We start from the raw sequence: 25,730 nt of genomic DNA on the forward strand, positions 1-25,730 counted from the left end.
AAGATATGAAACTATAACTTTAGAAAATGATGTTACCAGAAATCGACACCTTTTTTTTTATCAACAAATAGTTTTAACTTGTAAGACCATCTCTAACAATACAATAAAATCTAAAATGAGATAGATAATTAGCTTTATTGATATTAGAAAATTAATTTCATTTTTTATTTTTGAATAGAGAAATAGTACTATTTTTAGGTCATTCAACCAAAATACTCCCTCCGTTTTTTAAAATAGCAACTATTTCCATTTTATCACATTCTTTAAAAATAGCAACTTTCAAATTTTCTATTTTAAAAAATCTTTACACTATTATACATCAATTTATTTACCACTTATACCACCACAATTAACAACTTAAAGTGGACCCCATGATCCACTAACATTAATTCCTTTACTTTTTTTATCTCTTTCTCTTACTTTACCAATTTATCACATCTTCTCTCTTACTTTAACAAATTGTGCATTAAAATCTATGTTTCAAACCTCCATATTTTTAAAAAACAGAGTGAGTAAAACTTTTCTAATTTTGTACTACTAAAAAAAAGGCATAATGTAGTATTCTTTTTAAGTCTGAGTTTAATGTAAATGGTTGGAGATAAAATTATATTTAGTATGATATACACTAAAATGGGGATTGAGTTGAGTATAAATAGATTTGAGTTTAGTATAAATAGTTGGAGTATTAATCACATAAAATTAAATGTTTTTGTTAGCCGGAATTTTTTTTTTTTAGCAACTGCTGTACTTGAAAAAAACACATTAAAAAGGGCGAGTTTGACGAGTCAAGAGCGCTGACTCAACTCGGAAGAAAGACAGGGAGGGACGTATTCTACTGGTTACTCCGTCTATAACATCGACATCGCGAGGATCAATAGTGTTCGGCGGCGGATGGCGAGAACGTTTTTGTACTTGATTCTCTGCGGTGAGTGTCGGCGTCGGCGTCGGCGTCGGTTAATTTGTGAGAAAACTGAAGAAACAGGTAATTCCCCTCTCTCTAATATGTATGCATTTATGTTTATAAAAATGTGTGATGCTGTTTTTTTTATGTAGTTCGCGAGTGATGGTAATTTTTTTACTGTATTAAATGTGTGTGTTACTGGTGGTTTTGCATTTACAAGTTCAATTATGATTTGCAGTTGATTGCGTTGAGTCCGATTAGTTACACTTGAAGGTGCTTGAGCTTTGTAAATAATTGTGTTTTCCTTAGGAATTAGGATGATTATTTGCTATTGTCATGGTTTTTACTTCATAAATCATTGCATCACAACATAGCCATAACTTGTGTACCCTAGAACAGCATCAAAGAATTCCTATACCATTCAACAGCTTCTTCAACACATATAGCTCTCTGAGTTACGCAAAGGTGCATAGAACGAAAAAGAAGACGGTTGGATTTGATGGCAGAGTATCCAGTTCACTCTACGCATTTATCTATATGCTGTTTAGGACTCTGTGGTCTGTAGCATTGTGAAACTATGGTCATAAGCAATTCTTCATTTTCTCATCAAACTCTTCGTCCTCTTTCATAAGCTTATTATTATACATAGAATTGGATCATGAGATTTTCTTACGAATTTTATCAGTTTGAGAAGGGGCAGCATGCTTTGTTAAAATTGATGTACTCATATTATGTGCAAGGTGAAGTTTGGCTGATGACAAAATGTTAGTATTTCCGATTTCGTTATTGTTCTTTGATTATATGCACGTGATCATCCTTTGCAGGTTGTACCCTATGAAAGGCCTGCATTAAGCAAAGGATATTTACTTCCTCAAGGTATTGATTTCCTTGTCAACCATTTCTTGCATGCTCTGCCAGCACTGGGAAGCCTTCTAAGCAGAAGGTGTGAATTAGTAAAGTTAAATATGATTACACAAACTGCCTCTGCTGTATAGTTGGGATTTTGTTTCATCTCCATAATGTCCACCATGATTAGTTTTGTTAGATTTCAAATACGCCCTTTACGGTTTCAAGTATATCGTTGATAGTTGATTAAAATATGCCCTTTACAGTTTCAAGTTTATAGTTGATAGTTTATTGTTACTCCCACCAGCAGAGTTTCCCTGCGGAATAAAAAATTCCAGTTGTAGAAAGGATGTGTTAATGTATTGACCCCTTTTTGCAGTATATGTGTGTTCCAGTGTCATTCTATATCTGTATATACATGATGTTGTTCTCAATTCTTATTGATTCTATACAACTGAAATTTTGACTTTTTGTTTTGACTGGTTTTCTCTCTGCCCTGTTTGTTATATTCAGCTCAAGCACGCGTTCCTTCATTTCACTGGTGTGTGGGTACCAAACTACCAATGGCTAAAGGCTGACTCCACGAGGGTACAAGGAACATGGTAAATCCATGTTAGCATACTGGTTATTGTGGAGCAACTTGGGTTAGATAAAGCACCTCTAAAGTTTTTTTATGCAATCTTATGTGTTTTTAACTTAATTTTTGGTCAAATTCTTTGATCTCAAATTCGTGGATCAGATCTGTTCATAAATCAATGTAACTCATGATATATTTCACGATAAAATGAGCATAAGTATCGTTGTAATAATTATTACTGGCTATATGACTATGCATATAAACTTATGTATTTTTGGAATGTGTTGATTTATTACTTGTTAACCCATCTTAGGTCTTGATTGCGGCCAAGAACCTGGTAGCTTGTGTGCTCATTATTATATAAGAAGTTGAGTTTGAGACCCTTCCTGAGGAATTCAATCCGTTTGTTTGCTTTTGATTTAGTTTGGAGATTCGTAAACATGTGATGTGGAGTATACGATTGTTGGATTCAGTACTATTTACTCATCAACTGTACTTCTTCAGGTATTGAGTTGATTCTTGGAACTAGACTTCAGTTTTGTTGATTTGATTATGTGAAGTGGAAGATATTGCTAACTGCAAAAAGGAGAAACCATAAGATAATATATCATAGTTCATTTCATGTAATGTACTAATGTGTTCATTTTGCCTTTGGTTGTTCAAGAACTCGCGAGAATGTATTGTCGAAAAATTGGAGTTCAGTTACTCTTAAATTATGGTCATACATTCAAGTTGTAAACCCAATTTCGATTTGTATGACCTTGTGTGAAACACCTTTTACAGATCATGAAGGAACCATTGCTTTAATGATGTAAGTTCTAGTTCTAGAATGGCTCTTTTTTGTAAATCTATGTGCTTTGATAAGTAACAATTCATCAAGATGGGCGTTTGGTCTAGTGGTATGATTCTCGCTTTGGGTGCGAGAGGTCCCGAGTTCAATTCTCGGAACGCCCCTTTTTCCCAAATTTTTATAATTTTGAATTTTCGGAAATTTAATTTTAGTAAATTGGATGGTTTGAAATGGTGATTAACTTAGGAAAGACGGAACGCCCCTTTTTCCCAAATTTTTATATTTTTGGAAAATTAATTTTGGTAAATTGGATTAATTTTAGTAAATTGGATGGTTTGAAATGGTGATTAACTTAGGAAAGACGGAACGCCCCTTTTTCCCAAATTTTTATATTTTTGGAAAATTAATTTTGGTAAATTGGATGGTTTGAAATGGTGATTAACTTCGGATAGTCATCAAGTCGCAAATCAGTCGATAGAATGATACAGTGTATAACTTCAAAATAGTTATAATTGAAAAAACGAACTACTCAAATGGTCCTTGAACTATGCGTTTCGCATGTAAATGGTATCCAAACTTTAAAAATATTATGAGTAGTCCCTAAACTAAGGTGTAATCATATTTATGGTATTTTTTCACAATTTTGCACTAAAAATGCCCCCATTGCATGCAGTGCATTTTTGCACCTAAAAAGCCCTTCATGCCTTGGGGGCATTTTTTGTGCAAAATTGTGATGAATAGTGAAAAAGTATCGTAAATGTGATTACACCTTAGTTCAGGGGCTACCCGTAATATTTTTTAAGTTCAGGGACCAATTACGTGCGAAGCGCATAGTTCAGGGACCATTTGCGTAGTTGACTCAAAATATTAATCCACAAATCTTGAGAAATGTTTCAGTGGTTGGTGAACGAAAATTTGAAAGATGTGTTGTTGTATACAAAGATCACTTCATTCGTCAAGTTATCATAAATCGATGTAGTTGTTAACATAGTCTGACTTAGGAATAGGTAACATGCTAGAGTAATTCATTAGAGACAAGTGTAGATAAGACCAAATATTGATAACTATTCGACGAATATTGACTTATTAGATGTTTGAGATATGATCATAATTATTGCCCGAAATAATTATGACTCTTTTTAATCTTTCAATTAACAATTTAGGGAATCATAAATCTCAGCGCTAACGAGGTACGAAACAAATTGAAATAGTCCACCTCCATTACAAAATTATGTATGTATGGCGTTTTTTAACATGCAATTTTCTACAATTTTATGCTATTAAAACACACTTGAAATTATACACACCTTTTTGTTTTCATCTACCCGTGCAATGCACGGCCTATTAATTTATTTCCTGTGCATATAAATGCGAGAATATTTTTCAATTTTTTAGCGCATATTTTTTATATAAAAATTAATATTCTATACAATTATAATTTTGATAACATTTTATTTCATATTAGTAGATGGGTCATAATTAGAAATTAAACGGGCAATATCTATCATATACTACCTCGAATGTGTCGATAATCATACCTATACCAGTATCGACCTATCAATATTAAATGCGAGATATTTTTTTACATTTTATGCGCATGCTTTTTAACTGGCTATTTATATAGTATTAATTTAGAATTCACATATTGATAAAAAAAAATTCTAAAAATCACTATTAATACCTTTTACTATTTTATATATATGGATGAGATCATAATCAATTCAACCTTATCAATCATTGTATTAAACGCGGAAAATAAATTCTATTTCGAATTAATCGACAATTAACAATCGAATCGACCTATACATGTATCTACCTGTCTATTTAAATGCCAGACCTTTTACTATTTTGTAGTAGATGAGATCATAATCAATTCAACCTTATCAATCACTGCACTATATACGGAAATTAGATTCTATTTTGTATTAATCGACTATGCAACTATTTAGGTATCTACTTGTCGATTTTCAATATGAAAAAACAATTTCACATTTTTTTGCTCATGATTTACAAACATATTAATAATTATACATCCAACTATGACAACACATCTAATTATAAGTACATTTTTGTTCCCACATGTTCATGCATTGCACGAACATTAATTTATTCCATGTCTATATAAGTGCGAGAATCTTTTTCATGTTTTTAGAGTGTAGTTTTTTTGTATAAGAAGAAATATTATATGCAATTATAATTTGGTTATTTTTTATTTCATACTAACAGATGCGTTGTATCTAGAAATTAAACGTTCAATAAATATTTTGTATTATCTAGAAATTAAACGTTCACATTTTATGAGCATGATTTACTCATATTAATTTGTAATTTATATATTACAACACATTTAGATATACATATAACTATTACAATACATCTAATTACACATACCTGTTTGTTTTCACATACTCGTGCGACGTGCGATGCACGAACATTAATTTATCTTTTTGTCTATATAAGTGCAAGAATTTTTTAATTTGTTAACATTGATCTTTTGTTTAAGCTATAATTTATTTTTTTATTTATATAACTGCGAGAATCTTTTTAATTTGTTAACATTAATCTTTTGTTTAAGCAATTTGTGTTAATTTACATGGCACTTCGCAAAGAAGGCAAGGTTGCGGCAGCTAGTCGCGTGACTTGGACTATAAAACTTATAAATTACTATTCCAGTGAATAATTGCGTATGGCTTTATAAATTAGTTTTTGCTAACTACTATAGTTTCCCTTGAAAATAGGTAACCCTCCCATTACTATACTAATTGGATGCTTTTCTAGCAGTATCCACGTGGTAAATAAAAAATAATTTATAAATATCAAAATTATTGATTTTTAAAAATAATTAAAAACTAAGTACTAAGGTGTATAGTAGGTATAAAATTCACATAATTCAAATAAAAAGTACAAACAATTCAAATAAAACAAATTAAATAATTGTAGTGGAAATTGGGATAAGAATAATAAAAGAAAAAGGGGAAATATAATTGGTTTGAATTTGTAAACAATTTAAATTGTTATTTTTATTAATAATTTATTTTCATATTAATAATTCTTTTAAGAAGTGTTATATGTAGCGTCTCATGACTTGATAGCAATATATCAGTGGAGAGGATTGCTAGAGAATGTAATTCAGTGTAACACGAGCAAGCTCAACAGTCGACAACGATGTGCACTTGTGCCCCACTGGTTGAGCACGTCTTTGCAAAGTGCCCAATGCCCATGCCCCCAAACTTTAACAAAGTTACTTATCCAACAATTATGCTTAAATGTATACTCTATAGATGCCCCAAGTGCTTTATTATTCATTTGAATTGACGCAATAAAGTTTGTGTTGATAAAAAAAATAAAAGAAAATTACTATTATTACCTTTTATTTTTCTATATTAATGAATGAGATCATAATCAATTTAATCTTATTAAACGTAAATTTTATTCTATTTCTAATTAATCGACTATCGACCTATACAAGTAACTACCTATCTATTAAAGTGCGAGGCCATTTATTATTTTATATTAGTGGATGGAATCATAATCAATTCAATCTTATCAATCAGTGTATTTTATATGAAATTGGATTCTATTTCGAATTAATCGATTATCGACCTATATCGACATCTGAAAATCTTTTTAAATTTTTTCTCACATCCTTACTATACAAAATTCTTATATTCAAAAATATAAAATTTATAGTACTATTTACTAAGTAAGTGGTATAAAAAAAACTATAGGCCAGAGCGTTCACGCAGTAGAGATACTCACGCAATGAGGTTTTTGTTGATAAAAAAAATATTCATTATGTTATAAATTAATTATAGTACTATTTGTTTATCTCATAGTAATAGATAAGCCATATCTGTAAATTAAACACGTAATAATTATTTCATACTACCTCGAATGTATCGACAATCACACTTACAATGATATCGACGACCTACATCAATATCAACCTATCAATATTAAATCAGAGAATCTTTTTCACATTTTTTATGCATGATTTTGTACTAGTATTGTGAAATACGAGTACAGTTTACATCTCCTCTCTTTTACTTTACTTTTACTCTTACTTTTACTTAAACTCTCCTCCTTACTTTATTATCTTTTTATCTATCTACTTTATTCGTTATTCCCTTAATCCACTTAATACAATTTTCTTAAATCTTGTACCCAAAAGAAATGTATCGATATACTATGAAGAGACTAAGGGACTATAAAATGAAAAAAAAAAAAAGAAGATAAATTACTCCGGCACCGCCGTACTTCAATGTCTGAGCACGCCGATGTCGATGCCCCTATTCTAACAAAGTTATTCATCCTGATCCAACCATCATCCTTTTTGTAAAACAGATATCCCAAATGCTTTTAATTATTCATGACTGACCCAAAGCGATTTTTGTTGATATAAAAATAAATATTCTTTCCCATTATAATTGCGATTATCTTTTTATCTCATTACCAGATGAATCATATCTCGAAATTAAATATCCAATAAAAATCATGTATCACCTCGAATATATCGCCAATCGCACCTGCACCGGTATTAACCTACACCAGTATCGACCTTTCAATTTCAAAATGTGAGTATCTTTTTAACAATTTTTGTACTTAGTTTTAACACTGAGTACTAATAATAAATTAATAATAATAAGAATAACAGTCGTTCATCTAATTATTCTGAAAATACCAGCTCATGATTAAAAAATTTAGAATCAAATTAAATATTCTTTATAATTATAATTATTTCCTTTTAACAAATGAGTCATAACTGGAAATTAAACGCCTAATAAATATCAGTTACTAACACGAATGCATCGACAATCGCATCTACACTGGAATTGACCTACACCGATATGGACCTGTCAAATTTAAAATGTGAGAGTCCTTTTTAATAATTTTTGCACTTAGTTTTAATACCAAGCACTAGTTCTATATAATTTACATCTTATAATAAAGTGTAAATAATAAAAATAATAAATTTTCCGTCTAATTACAATTTTAATTTTTTTTATTATATTAACAGAAGAGTCATATCTGGAAATTAAATGCCCAATAAATACCGGGTATTACCTCGAATGTATCGACAATCGCACCTGCACCGGTATCGATCTGTCCATTTTAAAATGTAAGAATCTTTTTAACGATTGTTGCACCTAGTTTTAATATCGGGTACTAGTAATTTAAAATTTATATATTACAAAAAAAATTTAAAATACTAAAAATAAATCCAATTTCACCCTGAAACCTGCTACGTCGGAAGGTCCGGTCACTTGCATAACGAAAACTCAACACAACCAAAACGCCAGACCGCCAGCTGTCAGTTACAACATTTAAACTCCATTCATCAAACCCAATCTCAACAAAGTCGATGTTAATAGCACGCGCTTCCTCCAGCTTCCACATCAGCAGTAACTCTCCAATTAAAGCGAGTAGAATCCAGTCTCCTCACTCCCGCGATTGAAATGAGTGACTAAAATACGCAGCACAGCATCGGCGACTCGAAGCACATCATTTCCATGGGAAAGACTCTATAAAAAGCTTAATACATTTACTTCACTCTCATAATATTTCTCTAAATTTCTTCTAATTTTGGCTTTCTGCTAAGAAACAATCCTTCTCTACAAACTACTGATTCACTTCTCAGAAACCCTAGCTCTCGTCGCGTTGAGCGAAATTTCTGTCCTTTTTGCGCCTTTTCTGGTGAATTTTCAAGGATTTCGAGCTTCCCGAAGAAAATCGGCGTGTGCATTGTTGTTTGGTGAGCTCCTCTGCTTCTTCTACTGATTCTCGTTTGTTTCTAACGTTTTTACTTCGTTTTTGGGGATAAAAATGGTGTTTGATTTCCAGTTTATGCAGCGAGAAGGTGTACGGAAAACCATGGGGTTTGATTTTGATGTTTGCTTTGTTTCCGTCAAAATTTTCTTGTGATTTTTCTAACCGTGTCGCCGCGTTTTTGCTTATTGGGAATTTTTAATTGTTAGTATTTTTTTATTCTACGTAACTGATCACTGTTGTTTATTTATTTATATGTGATTATTTGCATTTGGTGTTTAATTTTATTTTGATGATTTTTTAATCGGTGAATTCGTGTAATGTTGCTTGCGATTTTGCAATGTTTTGGTTTAGCAGTTGGTTTTCTGATATTTTGCGGTTAGTTTTTCATTAATTAGCCGATTATTTTAGTTGATACACTATTTGCATTTGGTGTTTACTTTTTTAGATAATTTTTGGTCGTTAAATTCGCAAATGTAGCCTGTGATTTTGCAATGTTTTTGTTTAGCAGTTGTTTTATTGATAAATTGCGGTTGTTTTTTCGTTAATTAGCCGATTAATTTAGTTGATACGTTACTAATTACACCTTTAATGAGTTCCCTGATTATACTTCAATTAATTTTTTTGACTGCTATTAACATAGCGATAATTTCGTTGCAGGAAACGTAGGGGGCTTACCTTTGTCAAATAGTAGACTGTTTATACATTAATTATGAGTAGCAAAGATTCTCAGACTCCAATTGGCGGGTCGGGCCGGGCTGGGCCATTGGTAGCAATGAAAGATCATGGTGGCTCTGCCGCAGCAGTTAATACAGAGAGACGATTGATCACCTTCAATGGTAATGGCAATGTGGGACGGGTGGGATATGGAAGGTGGAATGGCGAGCTGCTGGAGGATCAAGATCACGGCTTTCGAGCTGGGGACCTTGTGTGGGCGAAGATAAAGAGCCAACCGTGGTGGCCGGCTCAGGTTTACGACCCAAGGGATGCCTCAGAGCTCGCACTGAAGCATAGCCGAGAGGGCTGTGTGCTTGTGTGCTTTTTTGGTGAAGATTCTTGTTCTTGGTGCTTGCCCGTGCAGCTAGTACCTTTAGTCGAGAATCTTGATAGTATTTGGAGTGAGAGGCCTTCGAGGAGCTTTGAGAAGGCGGTGCATAGGGCGTTCGATGAGATAGGGAGGCTTATGGAGTCGAAGATCTTGTGCAGGTGCATATCGTTGGAGAAAAGGGGCGATCTTGCTAGGCCTGTGGCAAAGAATGTTGGTGTCAAGGCGGGGTTGCTTGTGCCAGAGGTGGACTTTGACCGTCTCCCTATCCCACAATACGAGCCTGCTGATATACGTGCAAAACTTGTGCGATTTGCGAGGACTGCCTCCTTTGGCAATGTGCTTGATCTTACAGTCCTGAGGAGCTGGATATCTGCGTATTCGTATGCAGAATGTGGTGGTAGGCGGCTTGCTGCGTATAGTGAGCCCGTTTTAATTGAAGAGCTGGAAGATAGTAGAGTAGTGAGCCCCTTCTATTCCCCTGAACCCACCGATGATGTTAAGAAGGTCTACAAAAGAAAGAGACTGAGAACTGCTATTGGTGGTGGATTTAAGGATGATCGTTTGGTTGTTTTCCAACCAAATGAAATCGAATCTAAAGCCGAGCCTTCTACTGCAAGGGAGAGGAAGAAGAGCAAGTATCTGTCTCCTCCTTATACGAATCTGAACGAGATAGGCTATAAGCCCTGGTTCGAGATGAGGAAGTCTTCATTTCTTGAGGAGCTGGATGATGAGAAGGCCTCTGAGAAAGATAAAATGGCTTCTCTGGCATCAGATGTTGAAGTAGAGGTGAATGAATTGATGCTGAGGTTAAAATCCGCAGCTGTTGATCGTTTCTACCTGAGAAACGAGGGCCATCTCGATTCCATCTGCAGCTTCGCCTCAGCATACAGAAGCTCCACCTACCTGCACGGCGCCCACTTCAAAACGTACCTCCGGTGCAAGAAAGTGAGCAGCCGTAAGAGAAAGAAGCTCACTGGCAGCCCCAAGGTTTTGAGATTGACTGCGCCTGCACACGAGCCAACAGATAGTCTCGTGTTGGATGCTAGACTGATCGGGAAGAGGGTCGACTCGATGGCTAAGATGCTGGAAAGCTGTGTCTCGAAGTTCTCATCAGACGACAAAGCTCGGCTAAGAGAAGAGATGAACGGTCTGATCGAGAAGGTGGAGGTGGCAAGCGATAAGGTGAGGTTGATAGCTGAGAAGAGCTCCTCTTGAATGAAGAGATAGGTAGTCTTGTTTTTTGAAAATTTGCTTTGAGGATTTTGAAATTTTTCTGAATGTTTCTTCATTTTGTGGTGGGGGAAAACAGTTTATGTTTATACTACTCCTAACAACTGACCTTTTCTGGAAACAATATACATTAATCATATCATGAATCTACGATGATTTTGCATTTCAATTTTTGTTGATTTGCGTGTATTCAGAATGTGTTGATTGATTTTATGTTTCTTCAGAGTTTTGATGATTTTCATCTTATTTATTGAGAGCTAGTAACCTTATTTTTTGGGTCTTTTGTGGATTTGGCATGCACTAATTATGCACTGAATTGCACTCGGCATGCACTAAATATGCACCGATTGTTTTATAATTATTTTTTCAATCGATTATGTATGAACTTTCGGAAAATACCATCACAACTTTTTTTTAAGGCGACACTCACAAAAATAATTATTGATTTTATTTATTCACAACTTTATACTACTATTGTTTTACATGTTTCCAAAAAACTCGAGTATTTTGTAATTTTTGACATTTTAATTTAATTTTTTAATATACCACAATGAATCAATCAAAATATAAACTAAATAATCAAATGCTACTCAGTCTCTCCCAAAACTAATTGCAGCTTAATATTTTCTTGATTTTGACTACTTCACCAAAAATCAGAAACAAAAAATAGAAAGAAATCAAAAAGAAAAACAATAAAAAATAGGAGTATTAAACTTAATGAAATGGGGCCCAAGGTGCTGTGAAAGCCCAGTTATTTATTAGAAATGGGCCCATTTCTTTATAAAAGGAGACCAAGAGCTCGTGTTTGAATAAAAATTGATTAAATTCATCTAACAATAACAAAACCTACCCGCTACTTAATAAGCTAAGCCGTTCATATAGGGGTGGCAAATCGTGCGTGTCGGGTCGTTATCGTGTCGACACGATAACGACACGAACACGATAACAACAAACACGAACACGACCCGTTAAGAAAACCTCAAACACGAACACGAACACGACCCGCTACCCTCAGACACGAACACGACACGAACACGACACGAACCCATTAACGACACGAACCGTTTCGGGTCAACACGACACGAACACGACACGAACCCATTAATGACACGAAAATAAGTATTGAAAAATGAAAATAATAAGAATAATAATATAAAAATATTATGTGTTAATAAGAATAATAATATAAAAATATTATGTGTTAACGGATAACACGAACACGACACGAACACGCATTGTTAACGGATAACACGAACCCGACACGAACACGACACGAACACGACACGAAATTTTCGTGTCCTTAATGGGTCGACCCGATAAGGACACGAACACGATAAGCTCTGACCCAAACCCATTAATTTCGTGCCGGTTCGTGTCGTGTTATCGTGTCGTGTCAAAAATTGCCAGCCCTACGTTCATAACATAATTCTTCATTTAATTGAATTTATATCGAATTCTAAAAGTTGCACCTGAGACTGTGACCGACTCACCTACAAACATTAAATCGATTTTAGTATGAATTCAGTTCCAAGATGACTACAAAATGGCACTAACTATAACAAGCAAAAAATTATTTAATACTAATAAATACCTGCAAGAATTATGCATTTTATTGATTAACAAAATACAAAGAGTTCAAGGCACAGAAAAATTAGCTTATAACATTCACATACAAATTAATACTCAAACCAAAAAAAAAAAAAAAGAACAAAGAAAGTGCAACGGTCTACTATAATGACACAATTGAATAAATTTAAATACAATCATAACTTGTTAAAATTATCCATAAACACTTAACATAGCTTACAAGAAAGGCTTAGCTTGTTCGTCTCTGATGGTCTTGTGGTAGAGTTGGCAACGCTTGAACCCAAAGATTTCAGATACGAGTTCACTGTGATGCAACCGTTAAATTTATGTTTATTTATCATTAAAAAAAGGCATAACTTGTGAATGAAGGAGCAAAATAGACAATCACAAAGAATATTCCATCTACAAATATTTCGGTCTCGTTTAATTGGCAAAGAGTGAAATTCTTAAAAATATGATTTTTTGGAATTGTGATAAATTATATAGCTAAGGAATTGGATTAATTTTCTTATGTTTTATAATCAAACATAGTTTGGTGATAATTAAGGTAAACACAAAAGTGAATTACCTCAATTGCCCTTTTTGTAGTAATTAATTCCAGCAGAAGAAATCCTCCCAAAACCCAAGTGGCCAATCTCGGCCAGCTCAATCCACAACTCCTCCGCGCTTACTCCCTCTCCGGCGACCACGATTTCAAGCTCGCACTTCCTCTCCTCCTCCACCTCCACCCGCCGCCGGCTCCTCCGCAGGCGGCGGCGCGCCACCGCCCACGGCAGCTTCACGAATGCCAGCACGAAGCAGTTGACCACCGCGCACGGGCAGCAGCACAGCGCCACGCAGTCTCCGATCGCCAGCGCCGCGCACGACTTCGCTCCGGCGCGGCGGTGCGGCGATGGATTGCGGTCGTCGTCCATTTTACTAGTACTGCTTCTCAATTGATTCTAATTTGAAGAAATTTGAAATTCGATTGATCTGTGAGAACAACAAATTGGATGAACAATCGAGCTCGGATTTCTCTCTCTAAATCTAAATTCATATGAAGAAGACGTGAGTCAAGAAAGGGAGAAATATATTAATTGCGTTAACGTGCCAAATATGGTGCTTTCCCATGCAATTATATTCTTTTTCCATTTTTTGATAAATGACGTATGCCTAATTTGCATTCATTAATACTACCGATATTAATACGCATTTGACGTATGTTAAACATCGCTATTAAATATAAATGGATAAATATTACTCTTTTCGTCCCCAATAGGAGTCATATTTGGTATTGACACGAGTTTTAAAAAATGTAAACAATAATCAGTTAGAAAAGTTAGTGGAATATGAGCTCCGCTTTTTTTTTTGTATTGATTTTATAATAAAATGTGAGTGAAGTGAGTTGGAGGAATATAAGACATACTTACCATTTATAGGAAAAGTAAAATGTGATTTTTATTGTAGGACGACCTGAAATGACAAAATATTACTTTTATTGTGTGAAGGAGAGAATAGTATTTCTTAATTAGTGTACATTAATTTGATGAATGTTGTTTTAGAAATTCTACAGAAAATTACTCCCAATAATTTATTTAATTGTTCAGTTTTCATGCAAACATTAAGAGTAAAATGATCTGTGTAATTTATCCTATCAATATTTAAGAATGATTTGATAGTTACCAATGACAAAAACGTTTTGGTACATATAAATGTCCAAATGCTAATATACCAATTAATTAGTTCCTCTTTACCTTTTTAAACTTGTGTACTTCTCTGATTTTACATGTTTATCAATATTAGGTAGAGAAAAACAAAATTAAGTGCATAACATTTGGTTGTCAATAATATCTCAAACTAATGGAAACAATCACCATATAGGTATAAATAGATATGTTATAACATTTAGGAAAGTAGGCATTCCACTAATTAAGATCTCCACCAATTACCTTTGAACAATATGTTGACGTCTCAAAAAAATACTTTTTGGGGAAAAGAGGAGGATTTCTTATTATGAAATGAACAATCACAACAAAGTACTATATATAATCCAATATTTCATTATATATTAAGGAAATAAATTAACCTAAAATCATCAAAGTAACCCCAACCTACAAGTCTACAATCCTAGCTTAGCTAGGAAAGCCAAGAAGTGAGTTTTATAATCATATATAATTTGTTAAACAAAAACTCTATATAATCATATTTATAAAAATGTGACTTTTACTTTTAATTTCAACCATGTAACTTCTACCTTGCGTATTTGTAACATAAAATCATCAAAATAACCCCCAAAAAACTATGGCTATACATGTATATAATTCTATCATGATCTTATGTGGATAGTATATCTCATTAAAATTATAAGAAATTAGTAGAGGGTGAAAAATATTCTAAAAAATACATGGTGTAGGGGTGACTAACAATAGTAGGGTCGTTATATTTTCCCTGAAAAATGAAAGAAGAAGATTTTGAGGAATATGAGGAACGATACATAGAGACACAGAGGTAGAAACAAAAGTTGTTCTCGATTGTAATGTCAGTAAGTTTTTTCTGTCAATGTAATACAAAAAGCTATTCAAACTGATTCTTATTCTGTCTTTGCCAAAACATATATATTTTGTATTTTGGGACTACAAATTATTGCTCTCTTTCTGTAATTACAAAACATATATTTTTCACTTTAAACAAAAATATTTGCAGTTTCACTCTTCATGCAAGATAAAATCCATCGTTATGGTATTTGTGGAAATGTTTAATTGAAATAGTATACTAATTACAATATTACATGTTTCTATATAGAGAAAAATCGGAAAATATGCAAGAAATTGACTTTAGAAATAAAATTCTATTCGAAATGTATTATCAGTTTTATTTCATCATTCACCTAAATTCCTCAGTGTTCATAATTTGGTAGGTTACTCCAATTCCACAAATGAACTGTAAATTTAGGACCTAAGAGAAATTTGTTATCAGTTCAGGGTGCAAATTGAATGACTGTAATTATAAATTTGAGAATTTCAAACATTTTTTAGTATTTAAATATAGTTAATGAGTTTTCATTAAACCAAGTTGACCATGTATTCAATAGATTTCATGAAATTTAATTAGAAGTGAAGTGAAAGCGAAAATGGATTACAAGGATAATTTCTTTCAATCAAACGCTAATATTAACTTCAAAGTGCTAAAAATTAAAAAATTAGATATTACTATATGAAAGTACATTTCCAAGAGGCGTTCAAACTTAGTAAAAGCATCCACAACGGCAAAAAAAAAATGTCCCCATCTCGTCTCGGAGGGACGAGACGGCGTTGTGGGCGTCGTCTCGTCCCCATCTCGTCGCCAACCCGTCCCGCGTCTCGTCGCGGCGAGGCACCCCGCGAGACGTCTCGCCACGCGCTTGGGCGACGTGGCGAGCTCCAGTTCATGCGTGACGCCCACTCGCCGTCCCGCGAGTGGGCGTCGTTTATATCCGTTAAAATTGATTTTTTTTATATTTTTTTTAAAAAAATCAGAAAAAATTCAAAAAAATAAAAAATATATATATAAAAAATTTCAAAAATTATACTAGCCGTTTATAGCCGTTTATAGCCGTTTTTTACAAATTTTTTATTTTTTTTTAAATTTTTTTTATGCCCCAAATCACTTCTATAAATACCAAATCATTCCCACAAATTATCCACCATAAAAAACTCTCTATTCTCACTCAAACACACTACATTCTTCATCTCAAAATATTTTTCTTCTCCCAAATTTAATCAATTCATGGATCCATTTGAGCTAATGCGTCAACTAATGGAACAATCGCTAGAAGAAGATCGACGTAGGGAGGAGGAGGAAGCCGCGGCGCGTCAAAAGCGAACCCGGAAATACATCCATCGTGACAGGGAGCAAGCCGCCGCAAGGTTGGTACGCGATTACTTCTCTAACAACCCGATATGGGATGATACCTACTTCCGTCGCCGTTTTCGTATGTCACGCCCGCTATTTTTGCATATCGCAAATACATTGGCGGCCCGGGAAGAGTTCTTCCAAGAAGGTTTCGACGCTACTGGCCGTCCCAGTCACACGACGCTCCAGAAATGTACTGCAGCTCCGTCAGCTTCCTACTGGACAAACGACGGATTTGTTCGACGAATACCTACACATCGGAGAAACCACTGGGAGACTTTGTTTGATGAAATTCTGCAAAGGCGTCCGGGCAGCCTTCACCGACGAATTTCTGAAGAAGCCAAACACCGCGGATTGTCAGTTTCTGCTCCAACTTCACGAACAAGCACACGGGTTTCCCGGGATGCTCGGGAGTGTTGATTGCATGCATTGGCAATGGAAGAATTGCCCAACGGCGTTGAGAGGGTCATACACGAGCGGCTACAAAGGCACCCACCCCACCGTTATACTCGAGGCCGTCGCCGACTACCGACTATGGATTTGGCATGCGTATTTCGGGGTCCCCGGCTCGAACAACGACATCAACGTGCTCAACCACTCCGACCTCTTCACTTGAAGTTCCGAATGGTAAAGCGCCGGCCATCAACTTCGTCGCTAACAACCGCCAGTATAAAATGGGGTACTATCTTGCCGACGGCATCTATCCGAAGTGGCCAACCTTCGTGAAGACGTTCAATAGGCATGCGAACGAAAAACAGGCTCTTTTTGCGCAGAAGCAAGAGGCTGCTCGCAAGGATGTGGAGAGAGCGTTCGGGGTTCTTCAAGCTCGATGGAACATTATCAAAGCCCCTGCTCGTACGTGGTTTATAGATAATATGGTCGACATCATGTATACGTGCATAATCTTGCACAACATGATTGTTGCCGACGAAGGACCTCGGGGCGGGAAATTGGTTCGACCCTGAGACCGCGGGAAGCTCTACCGCAAGTAGTCCGCCTCGCAGTGGATTGCATCCGTCTTTGGAAGAGCGGATGTGTATTCGGGCTAGGACACGTGATTCTACCGCCCACGGCCAACTCCAGGAGGATATAATGGAGCACATTTGGGCAAAATTTGGCAACGAGTAGACGCAAATGATCTTCATTAGACAACTCTTTGCCTCCATTTTTTTTTAATGGTGTGTGTTTTTATTTTTTTAGGATTTTAATTATGTGTGTTTTTATTTTTTTAGGGTTTTAATTATGTATTTTTTTTATTTTTAGGATTTTAAATTGTAATTTTATTTTATTTAATGAAGTGTGTTTTTTATTAATTGGATTTGTTGAAAATAAAAATGAAAAATGAAATTGAATGAATAGTTAAGAGATGAGATGGTTAAGAGATGGATTGATGTGGGTGCTATCTCTTAGTTAAGAGATGGAGTGAAAAGTACAGTGGAGCCCATGAATAGTAAAGAGATGAGACGGTTAAGAGGCGGATAAGAGACACCGCTGTGGATGCTCTAATAATAATACTGAATTACTGATTATTATCAATGAATATGATAGAAACAGCTATTTAAGTGTAAGGAAATAAGCAAGAAGATTAGATAAAATTGCTAGAACAAGCACTAAATTCAGAGTACCTGCGTTAAAATTAAATAAAGCATTCTCAAAGTAGTAACAATATTCTGTGTTGATTGAGTGTTGACAATTCCTAAAACTTTTAATGCGTAATTGCGTATACAATTTTAATATATCCACTTTAATGCTTAATAAAGGGTATCGAAAAATAGAATCAGAAAAAGAGGGAAACAAATGTTTTTTCTCTTCGAATTTAACTCTACTCACAACATATTATAATGCTTGTTCAAAATTACTACTATGATTTTGTATCAAGGAACAAAATAAACCATAGAAATGCGATCAATAAAATTAAGGCGTATTGAAAATAAATAGTAGTAGTATATAAAAACACAGACATACCTCAAAATTTGTATCACCTATTCCAGCTTCTGCATACTGCAATGTGGGTTGCGTGTGTATTTGTGCGAGCATTGTGTGTTTCTATGAGCATGTTCAATATTGTGTAAAAATGACGTATAGTGTGTAACAAAATGTTGCAGAGCCTCCGACACAACATGTATCTTCATGTCAAGTTTTAGGCACGTTGTCGAGCAGCACACATCCGTCTCGACGAATGGCATGGTGCGTGCTGCACACGTCATCTCATGGCAGGTTTTGCTTTTAGCGTTTTATTTATTTATTTTTATTTTTTTAAAAATGAAATTATAGGAGGAAAATTAGCAAAGGAGTTTTATAATGGGCTACTTAAAATGGGCCTTTCAGATGAAACTACCTTTAAAGTTGAGGTCAATAACTACAATTATATTTTCAAAATCACAAATTCTTAACTATGGAAGACCCATTCATACTTGATGCTCTTCAAATGATACAACAAAATTTGATTTATAATCATATCTCATCATTCATTCATTCTCACAACGTTGCGGTCTCAACATGAGCTGCCTAAGCTCTGCGTTCGACAGCTCATACCGAGGCCGGCAGCTGGACGAGGCGCCCCCTGTTAACGAGGCCACACTTATGCCCGTCTCAGCAGCCAGCCTCTCGACCTCGTCTCCTCTTTCCATCACTTTGTCGAAGCAAATGTACCTGCTGCCGGGGGCTGCCTTCTTCATCTCCTCAAACACGCGCACATGCGCCTTAGCTAGCGTGTCGATGCTCACTGTTGCCAGCAGGCCATATGCATACATTTCCTCGGCTCCTTTAAGGTATGCAATGGTAGGTGTTGGATTTCTCCTGTAGAAATCCGTGCCAGTGATGAGCCCGGGGCAGATGGTGGCCAGCTTCACGCCACTGGCTTTGGCAATCTCCCACGCGGCCTTCTCTGCCCTCAGCTTCCCAAGCGCGTACCAGAGCTGTCGATGATTACAGGCAGAAACAAAAGGTTAGGATCGATTCTAGCTAGACCGTGATTACACGACCACGCTAGTGAACTATATATACCTTTTTGTTTACGCATATAGACTCATCACTCCAGCACTTGTGGTCAATGACACGCATAGAGCTGTCGCGCCAAATGCAGGCCAAGAGAGACGAGGTGAGCACGCAATGTCTAACAGAAGGCGAAAGCCCACACGCCCTCACGACGTTCTTGCTCGTATTCACTTCAATCTCAGCCATGGCTTTCTACACAAAAGAATTTAAGTTAGCTCATCTAAAAAAAGCATTACATCAGCCACAACTCAGTGGATCAGATTCTTGAACTGATTAAACAGATTGTAATCTAATTTCAGCAATTTAACATCAAAACTACATAAGGTGCAATAGTTATATCCAAATCATGTTCCAACACTAGGTTAACAATACTTAAACTACTCATCCTTCATCAATGAGAAACCAATTTTTTACTGATGCAAACATTCAATACTCACAGAGTAGCCGGACAGCCCAGCCGGATCGACAAAAGCAGCAGGGTGGAAGACGACACGGCAGCCATCAAACGCCTCGGTTAGGCTTTGAGTCTCAGTGAGCCTGGCCATCACGACTTCAACTACACTGTTGTTAAGCCTCATTTCACCGGATGTTTCCATCTCCCTCAGCTTCTCAACATCCTCTGCATTTTTCCGATTTCAAAGCTGTTAATTAGTTACACATCGCACCAAACAATACATGCAAAATGTGTGAGTAGCATTCATTTTTTTTAGCTGGAAAAGCATTCAATAAATAGGCCTGAGCTTCTCCCGCTCATGCCTTTAATGCTGAAATTCACGGAATAACGGATTTATGATATATAAAAATGGACAAAAAATAAATTTAACGATTAAATTTAAAACAAAATTCAAACCAGATCAAATGATCAATAATCCAAAAATGTTTGCAAAAATCTCAATCGAGATTTTGATGAATTCGTTGTTTGATTTCTGAGCAAAAATTGACGAATTCGATATATAAAAAAACGAAATTACTCGAAAACAGCAACCGACCTTCATTATCGACGATGATGCGAACAGAGTAGCCGTTGAGCAGTAGCTGGTTCACGATAGCGATCCCGAGATAGGATACGCCGCTGGTGACGCAGACCATCCTGTCCAAGGCGTCGCCGGGAAACGCAGTCACCCTGGCGCCGCCGAAGCCGTCGCCGGCCTTGCGCCGGTTCACCGCGGCGCACGATAGCATCCGCCGGAATTCCTCGAGCTCTGCCTCCTGCCTCACAATTCCCATCGCAAAAAACTGAATTTGGAGAAGAAAATGAACAGAAAAAAGACGGAAACATAAGCGAATCATGAAAAAAGCGCTGCAGCAGATTATATCGATCCCAATTACTTCGGCTATCCAACAACTTGCGGTAGAGTTTGAAAGCAACAGTTAAGTGTTCCTACACTTCAAATACAAATTTTAATTGAAGCCCAAATGAAATTCATACAAATTTGAAATATTATAAAGTAGATAAAAAGTGGGATGCCTCTAAATATTGTACAAACTCATGTCAATAGACCACAGAGAAGTATCAACAGGAAAATGTTCAACAGAATTTCAACAAAAGTCAACTATTGATGTTGTGTTGATACTGTTGATACTCTATTGACATTAAAATCTAGAAATTTTACATTGTGTTAGATATTGTATTGAAACTGTGTTGAAGCAGTTACAATATATAAATTTGTATTTTATCAGTACCCAATGAAAAGTTAACAATGTTCAAATGCGGAGTTTTATTAAATTGAGGCGCAAATAAATTTTTTGTATGATTCATACAATTTGAAATATTTTTAAACAGCATAAAATAAAAATAAAATATTTTATACTAGCATAAATTATGTAATTGCATAGTATAAATTAAGCTATAAAAAGTGTTGAATTTATAAGCTTCTACTCCCTCCGTCTCCTTAAGATGACATGTTTTCCTTTTTAGCTTGTCCTAACTAAGATGACACATTTCCTTTTTCGGTAACTTTCTCTCTCCAATTAATACACTCAACCACTTTTTCTCACTCCTATTAAAATATCTATCTTTCTTTATCTTTCTACTTTAATACTTACACCCACTTACTCTCTCTCCATTTAAACACTTTAACCAATAACTCTTAAAATTATGTGCCGGTTAAATCATGTGTCATTTTAGTCGGGACGGAGTGAGATTGTCTATTTCGTTAAAATATATGGTTGAAAAAGACATTAATGTCTTGTCAGCGCTACAATAAAAATGGGAGTTCTAGCTACTAGTACTACTACTACTAGTTAAAACTACATATTGACTATGCAATAAAAATACACTTCCAAAATTTTTTTTAAAAGCTTAAAAAATATTTTCATGCATTCTTTATTAAATCTTTTTTCCAAAGTCCCCTTGTATATATTTCAAATACCATAATGAGACAGCAGCAACATTTTTCTTCAACCTTGACGTTCCTAATATTCGGATTTGGTTATAAGTTATAACCTCTTGCTATTAGACTATTAGTAAAGAATTGTTTTTTGGCCACTTGATTAGTAAGAGAAATTGAAATTAAATGCTTGAGAAAAATGGATATTGGAGGTTTAACATTTTTCTGGAAAGTCAGACATGGAGTGAGACATATGACAAAAAATAAAAAATAGATGCAACTATATCCATCAGCTAGTCACGGTCCAATTTGAGAAACGTCCTATTTTATGAAAAAACATATTTTTCTGATGTGACACTAATATAGTGACTAGTCTAGTAAACAATCCGGCTTGGCTACGGCTTTAAGCAGCTCGTGTTATACAAAGCACAACTAATAACCCTAAATACATTTTACATACACAGAAGTAGACTTTAACTACCAGCCCAAATAAATAATTTGACATACACCCTTGAAAGGCCCAATTATCTGTATTTTTTGGGTTTAAAAGTCTTGTAGCCCGTATAGATACAAAGCTATGAACTTATAGAAAAATTTCTCTATATTCCAACTATTACTGTTTCTAATTTCTATGATTGGGTCAGTTAGTAAAAGAGCTTTCACTTGCTATAGCATATGGTAGTTTGGAACTGTTAATTTTGTATGATATGCACACTTATGTAACAATTCGATCTTATTTATAAATTTGATTAGATAGAAATCATTGAAAATTTTGCGATTTAAGTTTTTGATCCACATTGAGTGTAAAACCGAAATACGGAATATATAATAGTCAAATTATTAAAATTTTGTGCTACACATTAAACTCATCATTTTGTCTATCATTTTTTCGGTTCACGCCAAAGAAAGAGAGCTTTATATGATTTTTAAAGAAATGAGATCAAAATTGCAAAGCAGAAACAAATTTAAGATTTATTTTGAAATAAAACTTTAAAATGTTTTCTTTTACTCAGCAAAGGAATAGTACAGGTATTAAAATTAAATTAAAGATTGCTTGTCACAATTTATATATTATGATAAGTCCAAAAAATAGGAGAAATAGGAGTACTACTATTTTAAGTATTGTCTTTTTCCTGCTCTACACTCTTTGGTTCGGTATTAAAACCAACTCAGGTTCGGTTCCGAACCGCGCGAATGCTCAACTTATTTGTTGAAGTTGAACTAAACTCTAAACCCCTAAAAAAATCTTCGGTAAAACATTCGTTAACTCCGAAATTCCGCGCAAATGAGATCGTCGGATCCTGCTTTTCCCGTTCCGAACACCTCGCTATGTTTAGATATCAATGTAATTTCTGTTTCTTCTGCTTTAATTTTCTGCGATATTTGCTTATTTATGTATTGAATTTCAGTGGTTATAGTTGTGCGAGCTTCTTCTTTTTTTTTTTTTTTTTTTTTTTTGCGTAATTGAGCTCAAATTTAGACGGAAAATTACTCGAGATAAACAATCTATGAGTTGAAATCCTTTTCGCCCCTATTTTTTGGATGCTGTGATTTCAGTATGCTTGATTCGTTATTAATTGAATGATTTTTACTGTCGTGTTTAATTGTATACAGGGACATAAGACGGATATTATCATAAGCAGCTACGAAGATCATATTCTTGTGAGATTTTAGTTTAATTTTGAAATTAAGGTATTTTTTGGAGTTATGTGTTGATATTTTGATTTATTTCAGGTCATGGCAACTCAGATTGGAAGCATGGGAACTATATTGCAAGCTAGGTATTGGCATAGTAACATTGCTTTAGATTCTAGTGTTAAGTATAATTTCGATGTGAAGAAGAGCCTGCATTTCTTTAGTTAATTTTGACAAAAAAATGTGATTGCACTGCCTTAGTTTACTTCTCCGTGAGAAGGCCGATTTGCTTGACCTTTATGCTTTAAAGAATTTGATAGTATACTATGGCAATGATGACTGGATTTTCATAGCATTTAATGAATTTTGGTTATATTAAGTAATGTAGGATTTATTAACCATTTTCGTTTTGGTTGCGCTTGTAGCAGTATCAGACTGTTAGTCTAAGAAAATTGGAAATTAAGGTTGATCCTTTGCATTTAGGTAATGGATCAGAAATAACTGACCATATGAACTCAAGAACCTCGTTATGGATCACAATTAGTCACTCATGAGATGTTGAGTAATGTATTGATAAAATGAGGCCATAACTTGACAATGTTACCGAGTGTGATCTATTCCATGTTTCATTGGCAAACTGCTTATATAGATCTGGATTTGTCTTGATGTTTTTGTATATTCAACTTATTGGGCGGGAGATCGGAATTTAGTTTGTCCTCCAAGATGCTAATAAAGCTCACAATAGGATCGAGCTTCAGCTAATTGCGAAGCTTTAACAGAGTGCTTCATAAGCATTAAGTAATTATGAGAATTTTGAGATTGCATTTTGGCAAATCAAAACTACTATTCCCACACACATAGTCAGTCCTGCCTGTGATTCTATTACCCGATCATTGTCCATGACATGGTAATGTATGGGTGTGTTTGTCTTAGAATATGGCTTTCTCTCTGCTTCTACTTCCTCTTTTATTCATGCCTGCTTTATATTTTTCTTCCAAACATTTATAGATAGAACTGCAGACTTTGATGGAAATTAGCAAACATTTTGTTGACTATCAGGAAAGAGGGAGGGGTTACAACTGATCCAACTTACAACATCTCTGTAGTATTTGGTAAACGAGATGAGGTAAGTGGATCTTCATTAAAAGTGTCTTTCGATTAAGTTGAGGGATCTTGTTACTTCTATTAAGGATATATAGTACTATCATACTGATGTATAAGGTGACTGTTTGCAGCCCATGCTCATCGCCTGTGCTCGACAGTTGATTGAACATATAAGGTATTTTGTGATACCAATCTGATGCATCATTTCATTTTGCAATATTGGTGCTTTGCAATCAACAACCGCCACATAATTTCTACTGTTACATTTGCAGCAACTCCGGATCATCAAAAACATTAGTCTTGTCCCTTGGTCTGAGAGATCATTCATTGGTATGATTGCACCCTCTTTTTTCTACTGAAATTAAATGTCAAATTTCAGTGTATATCCCAATCTTTGAGCATTTTTTAATATGTCCGTATGTTTTCGAACACTTGAAAAAATGATCAGAAGTTGTGGACTTGTGGCATAATCCAACATTTGACCTAAAAATATGGCCATTTAGGCAACTATTATAGTACTCTCTCCGTCCACCAATAAACTTCCCATTTTGCCATTTTTGTCCGTCCTCCAATAATGTCCCATTTGCTTTTTTACTATTTTTGGTAATGGACTCTACATTCCACTAACTTTATTTCACTCACATTTCATTATAAAACGAATATACTCCATAAAAGTTGTGCCCACATTCCAATAACCCTTTCCATTCACTTTTCACTACATTTCTTAAAACTCAACCCGTGCCCAGTCAAACTTGGCCTTATATTGGTGGAAGGAGGGAGAAATATTCTAATGTTTTACTTTTTGCATCTTTTCCTTTCTACGCGCAGGGGATATTGAAGACAATAGTTTCAGCTGTAACCGAGAAACTCGCTGAGGTAATTTAACTCGATCGTCGTGCCATATTGGACTTGTAAGGCTGAGTCTTTGTTAATTTAGAAACCTTTATTTTGAATATGACGTGAACTCTATGTTCATACATTTTCCACTTCCATCCAGAAACTTGGTGTTATATGTAATATCTGTCTGGAATCTCATTTTGGAAGAAGCA

At 35.0% G+C, this 25,730-nt stretch overlaps 4 protein-coding genes, 1 long non-coding RNA gene and 1 other non-coding gene across 8 annotated transcripts; 4 read left to right on the plus strand and 2 right to left on the minus strand.

Moving 5' to 3' along the window:
* Window positions 1-760: 760 nt before the first annotated feature.
* Window positions 761-3,131, plus strand: LOC125208282. Of its 3 annotated transcripts, none has more exons than XR_007174083.1 (4): window positions 761-982; window positions 1,726-1,777; window positions 2,261-2,391; window positions 2,638-3,131. It is a non-coding gene; the product is annotated as an uncharacterized LOC125208282 (long non-coding RNA). The 3 variants fall into 3 exon arrangements; XR_007174084.1 differs by having other exon boundaries at window positions 2,748-3,131; XR_007174082.1 differs by having other exon boundaries at window positions 2,261-2,349.
* Window positions 3,132-3,206: 75 nt separating this feature from the next.
* On the plus strand, window positions 3,207-3,278 carry TRNAP-UGG. The gene has a single exon. It is a non-coding gene; the product is annotated as a tRNA-Pro (tRNA).
* Window positions 3,279-8,706: 5,428 nt separating this feature from the next.
* Window positions 8,707-11,303, plus strand: LOC125203297 (PWWP domain-containing protein 3-like). Its single transcript, XM_048101612.1, has 2 exons — window positions 8,707-8,866; window positions 9,541-11,303. The coding sequence occupies exon 2, from the start codon at window positions 9,593-9,595 to the stop codon at window positions 11,141-11,143; it is 1,551 nt and encodes a 516-aa protein (XP_047957569.1). The 5' UTR covers window positions 8,707-8,866; window positions 9,541-9,592; the 3' UTR covers window positions 11,144-11,303.
* Window positions 11,304-12,910: 1,607 nt separating this feature from the next.
* On the minus strand, window positions 12,911-13,730 carry LOC125203826. Its single transcript, XM_048102297.1, has 2 exons — window positions 13,314-13,730; window positions 12,911-13,049 (listed from the first exon to the last, which is right to left on the minus strand). The coding sequence occupies exon 1, from the start codon at window positions 13,657-13,659 to the stop codon at window positions 13,315-13,317; it is 345 nt and encodes a 114-aa protein (XP_047958254.1). The 5' UTR covers window positions 13,660-13,730; the 3' UTR covers window positions 12,911-13,049; window position 13,314.
* A 5,192-nt stretch (window positions 13,731-18,922) lies between these two features.
* LOC125207714 (cinnamoyl-CoA reductase-like SNL6) lies at window positions 18,923-20,992 on the minus strand. The gene is made up of 4 exons (XM_048107178.1): window positions 20,602-20,992; window positions 20,050-20,231; window positions 19,622-19,804; window positions 18,923-19,533 (listed from the first exon to the last, which is right to left on the minus strand). Exons 1-4 carry the CDS (start codon window positions 20,900-20,902, stop codon window positions 19,084-19,086), a joined length of 1,116 nt encoding a protein of 371 aa, XP_047963135.1. The 5' UTR covers window positions 20,903-20,992; the 3' UTR covers window positions 18,923-19,083.
* Window positions 20,993-23,127: 2,135 nt separating this feature from the next.
* Window positions 23,128-25,716, plus strand: LOC125205354 (proteasome assembly chaperone 3). The gene is made up of 7 exons (XM_048104232.1): window positions 23,128-23,287; window positions 23,557-23,604; window positions 23,677-23,723; window positions 24,637-24,703; window positions 24,813-24,856; window positions 24,954-25,011; window positions 25,510-25,716. Exons 1-7 carry the CDS (start codon window positions 23,228-23,230, stop codon window positions 25,564-25,566), a joined length of 381 nt encoding a protein of 126 aa, XP_047960189.1. The 5' UTR covers window positions 23,128-23,227; the 3' UTR covers window positions 25,567-25,716.
* The last annotated feature ends 14 nt before the right edge of the window (window positions 25,717-25,730 follow it).

Source organism: Salvia hispanica, chromosome 2, assembly GCF_023119035.1.
Source record: "Salvia hispanica cultivar TCC Black 2014 chromosome 2, UniMelb_Shisp_WGS_1.0, whole genome shotgun sequence".
Lineage (NCBI taxonomy): Eukaryota > Viridiplantae > Streptophyta > Magnoliopsida > Lamiales > Lamiaceae > Salvia > Salvia hispanica.

Coding starts and splice junctions, on each gene's coding strand:
- LOC125203297 (XM_048101612.1), top strand. CDS start 9,593: ATGAGTAGCAAAGATTCTCAGACTCCAATTGGCGGGTCGGGCCGGGCT.
- LOC125207714 (XM_048107178.1), bottom strand. CDS start 20,902: ATGATTCGCTTATGTTTCCGTCTTTTTTCTGTTCATTTTCTTCTCCAA. Junction 20,232..20,601: donor CATCATCGTCGATAATGAAG/GTCGGTTGCTGT, acceptor GGAAAAATGCAG/AGGATGTTGAGAAGCTGAGG. Junction 19,805..20,049: donor CTGGGCTGTCCGGCTACTCT/GTGAGTATTGAA, acceptor TCTTTTGTGTAG/AAAGCCATGGCTGAGATTGA.
- LOC125205354 (XM_048104232.1), top strand. CDS start 23,228: ATGAGATCGTCGGATCCTGCTTTTCCCGTTCCGAACACCTCGCTATGT. Junction 23,288..23,556: donor CGCTATGTTTAGATATCAAT/GTAATTTCTGTT, acceptor AATTGTATACAG/GGACATAAGACGGATATTAT. Junction 23,724..24,636: donor GGAACTATATTGCAAGCTAG/GTATTGGCATAG, acceptor GTTGACTATCAG/GAAAGAGGGAGGGGTTACAA.
- LOC125203826 (XM_048102297.1), bottom strand. CDS start 13,659: ATGGACGACGACCGCAATCCATCGCCGCACCGCCGCGCCGGAGCGAAG.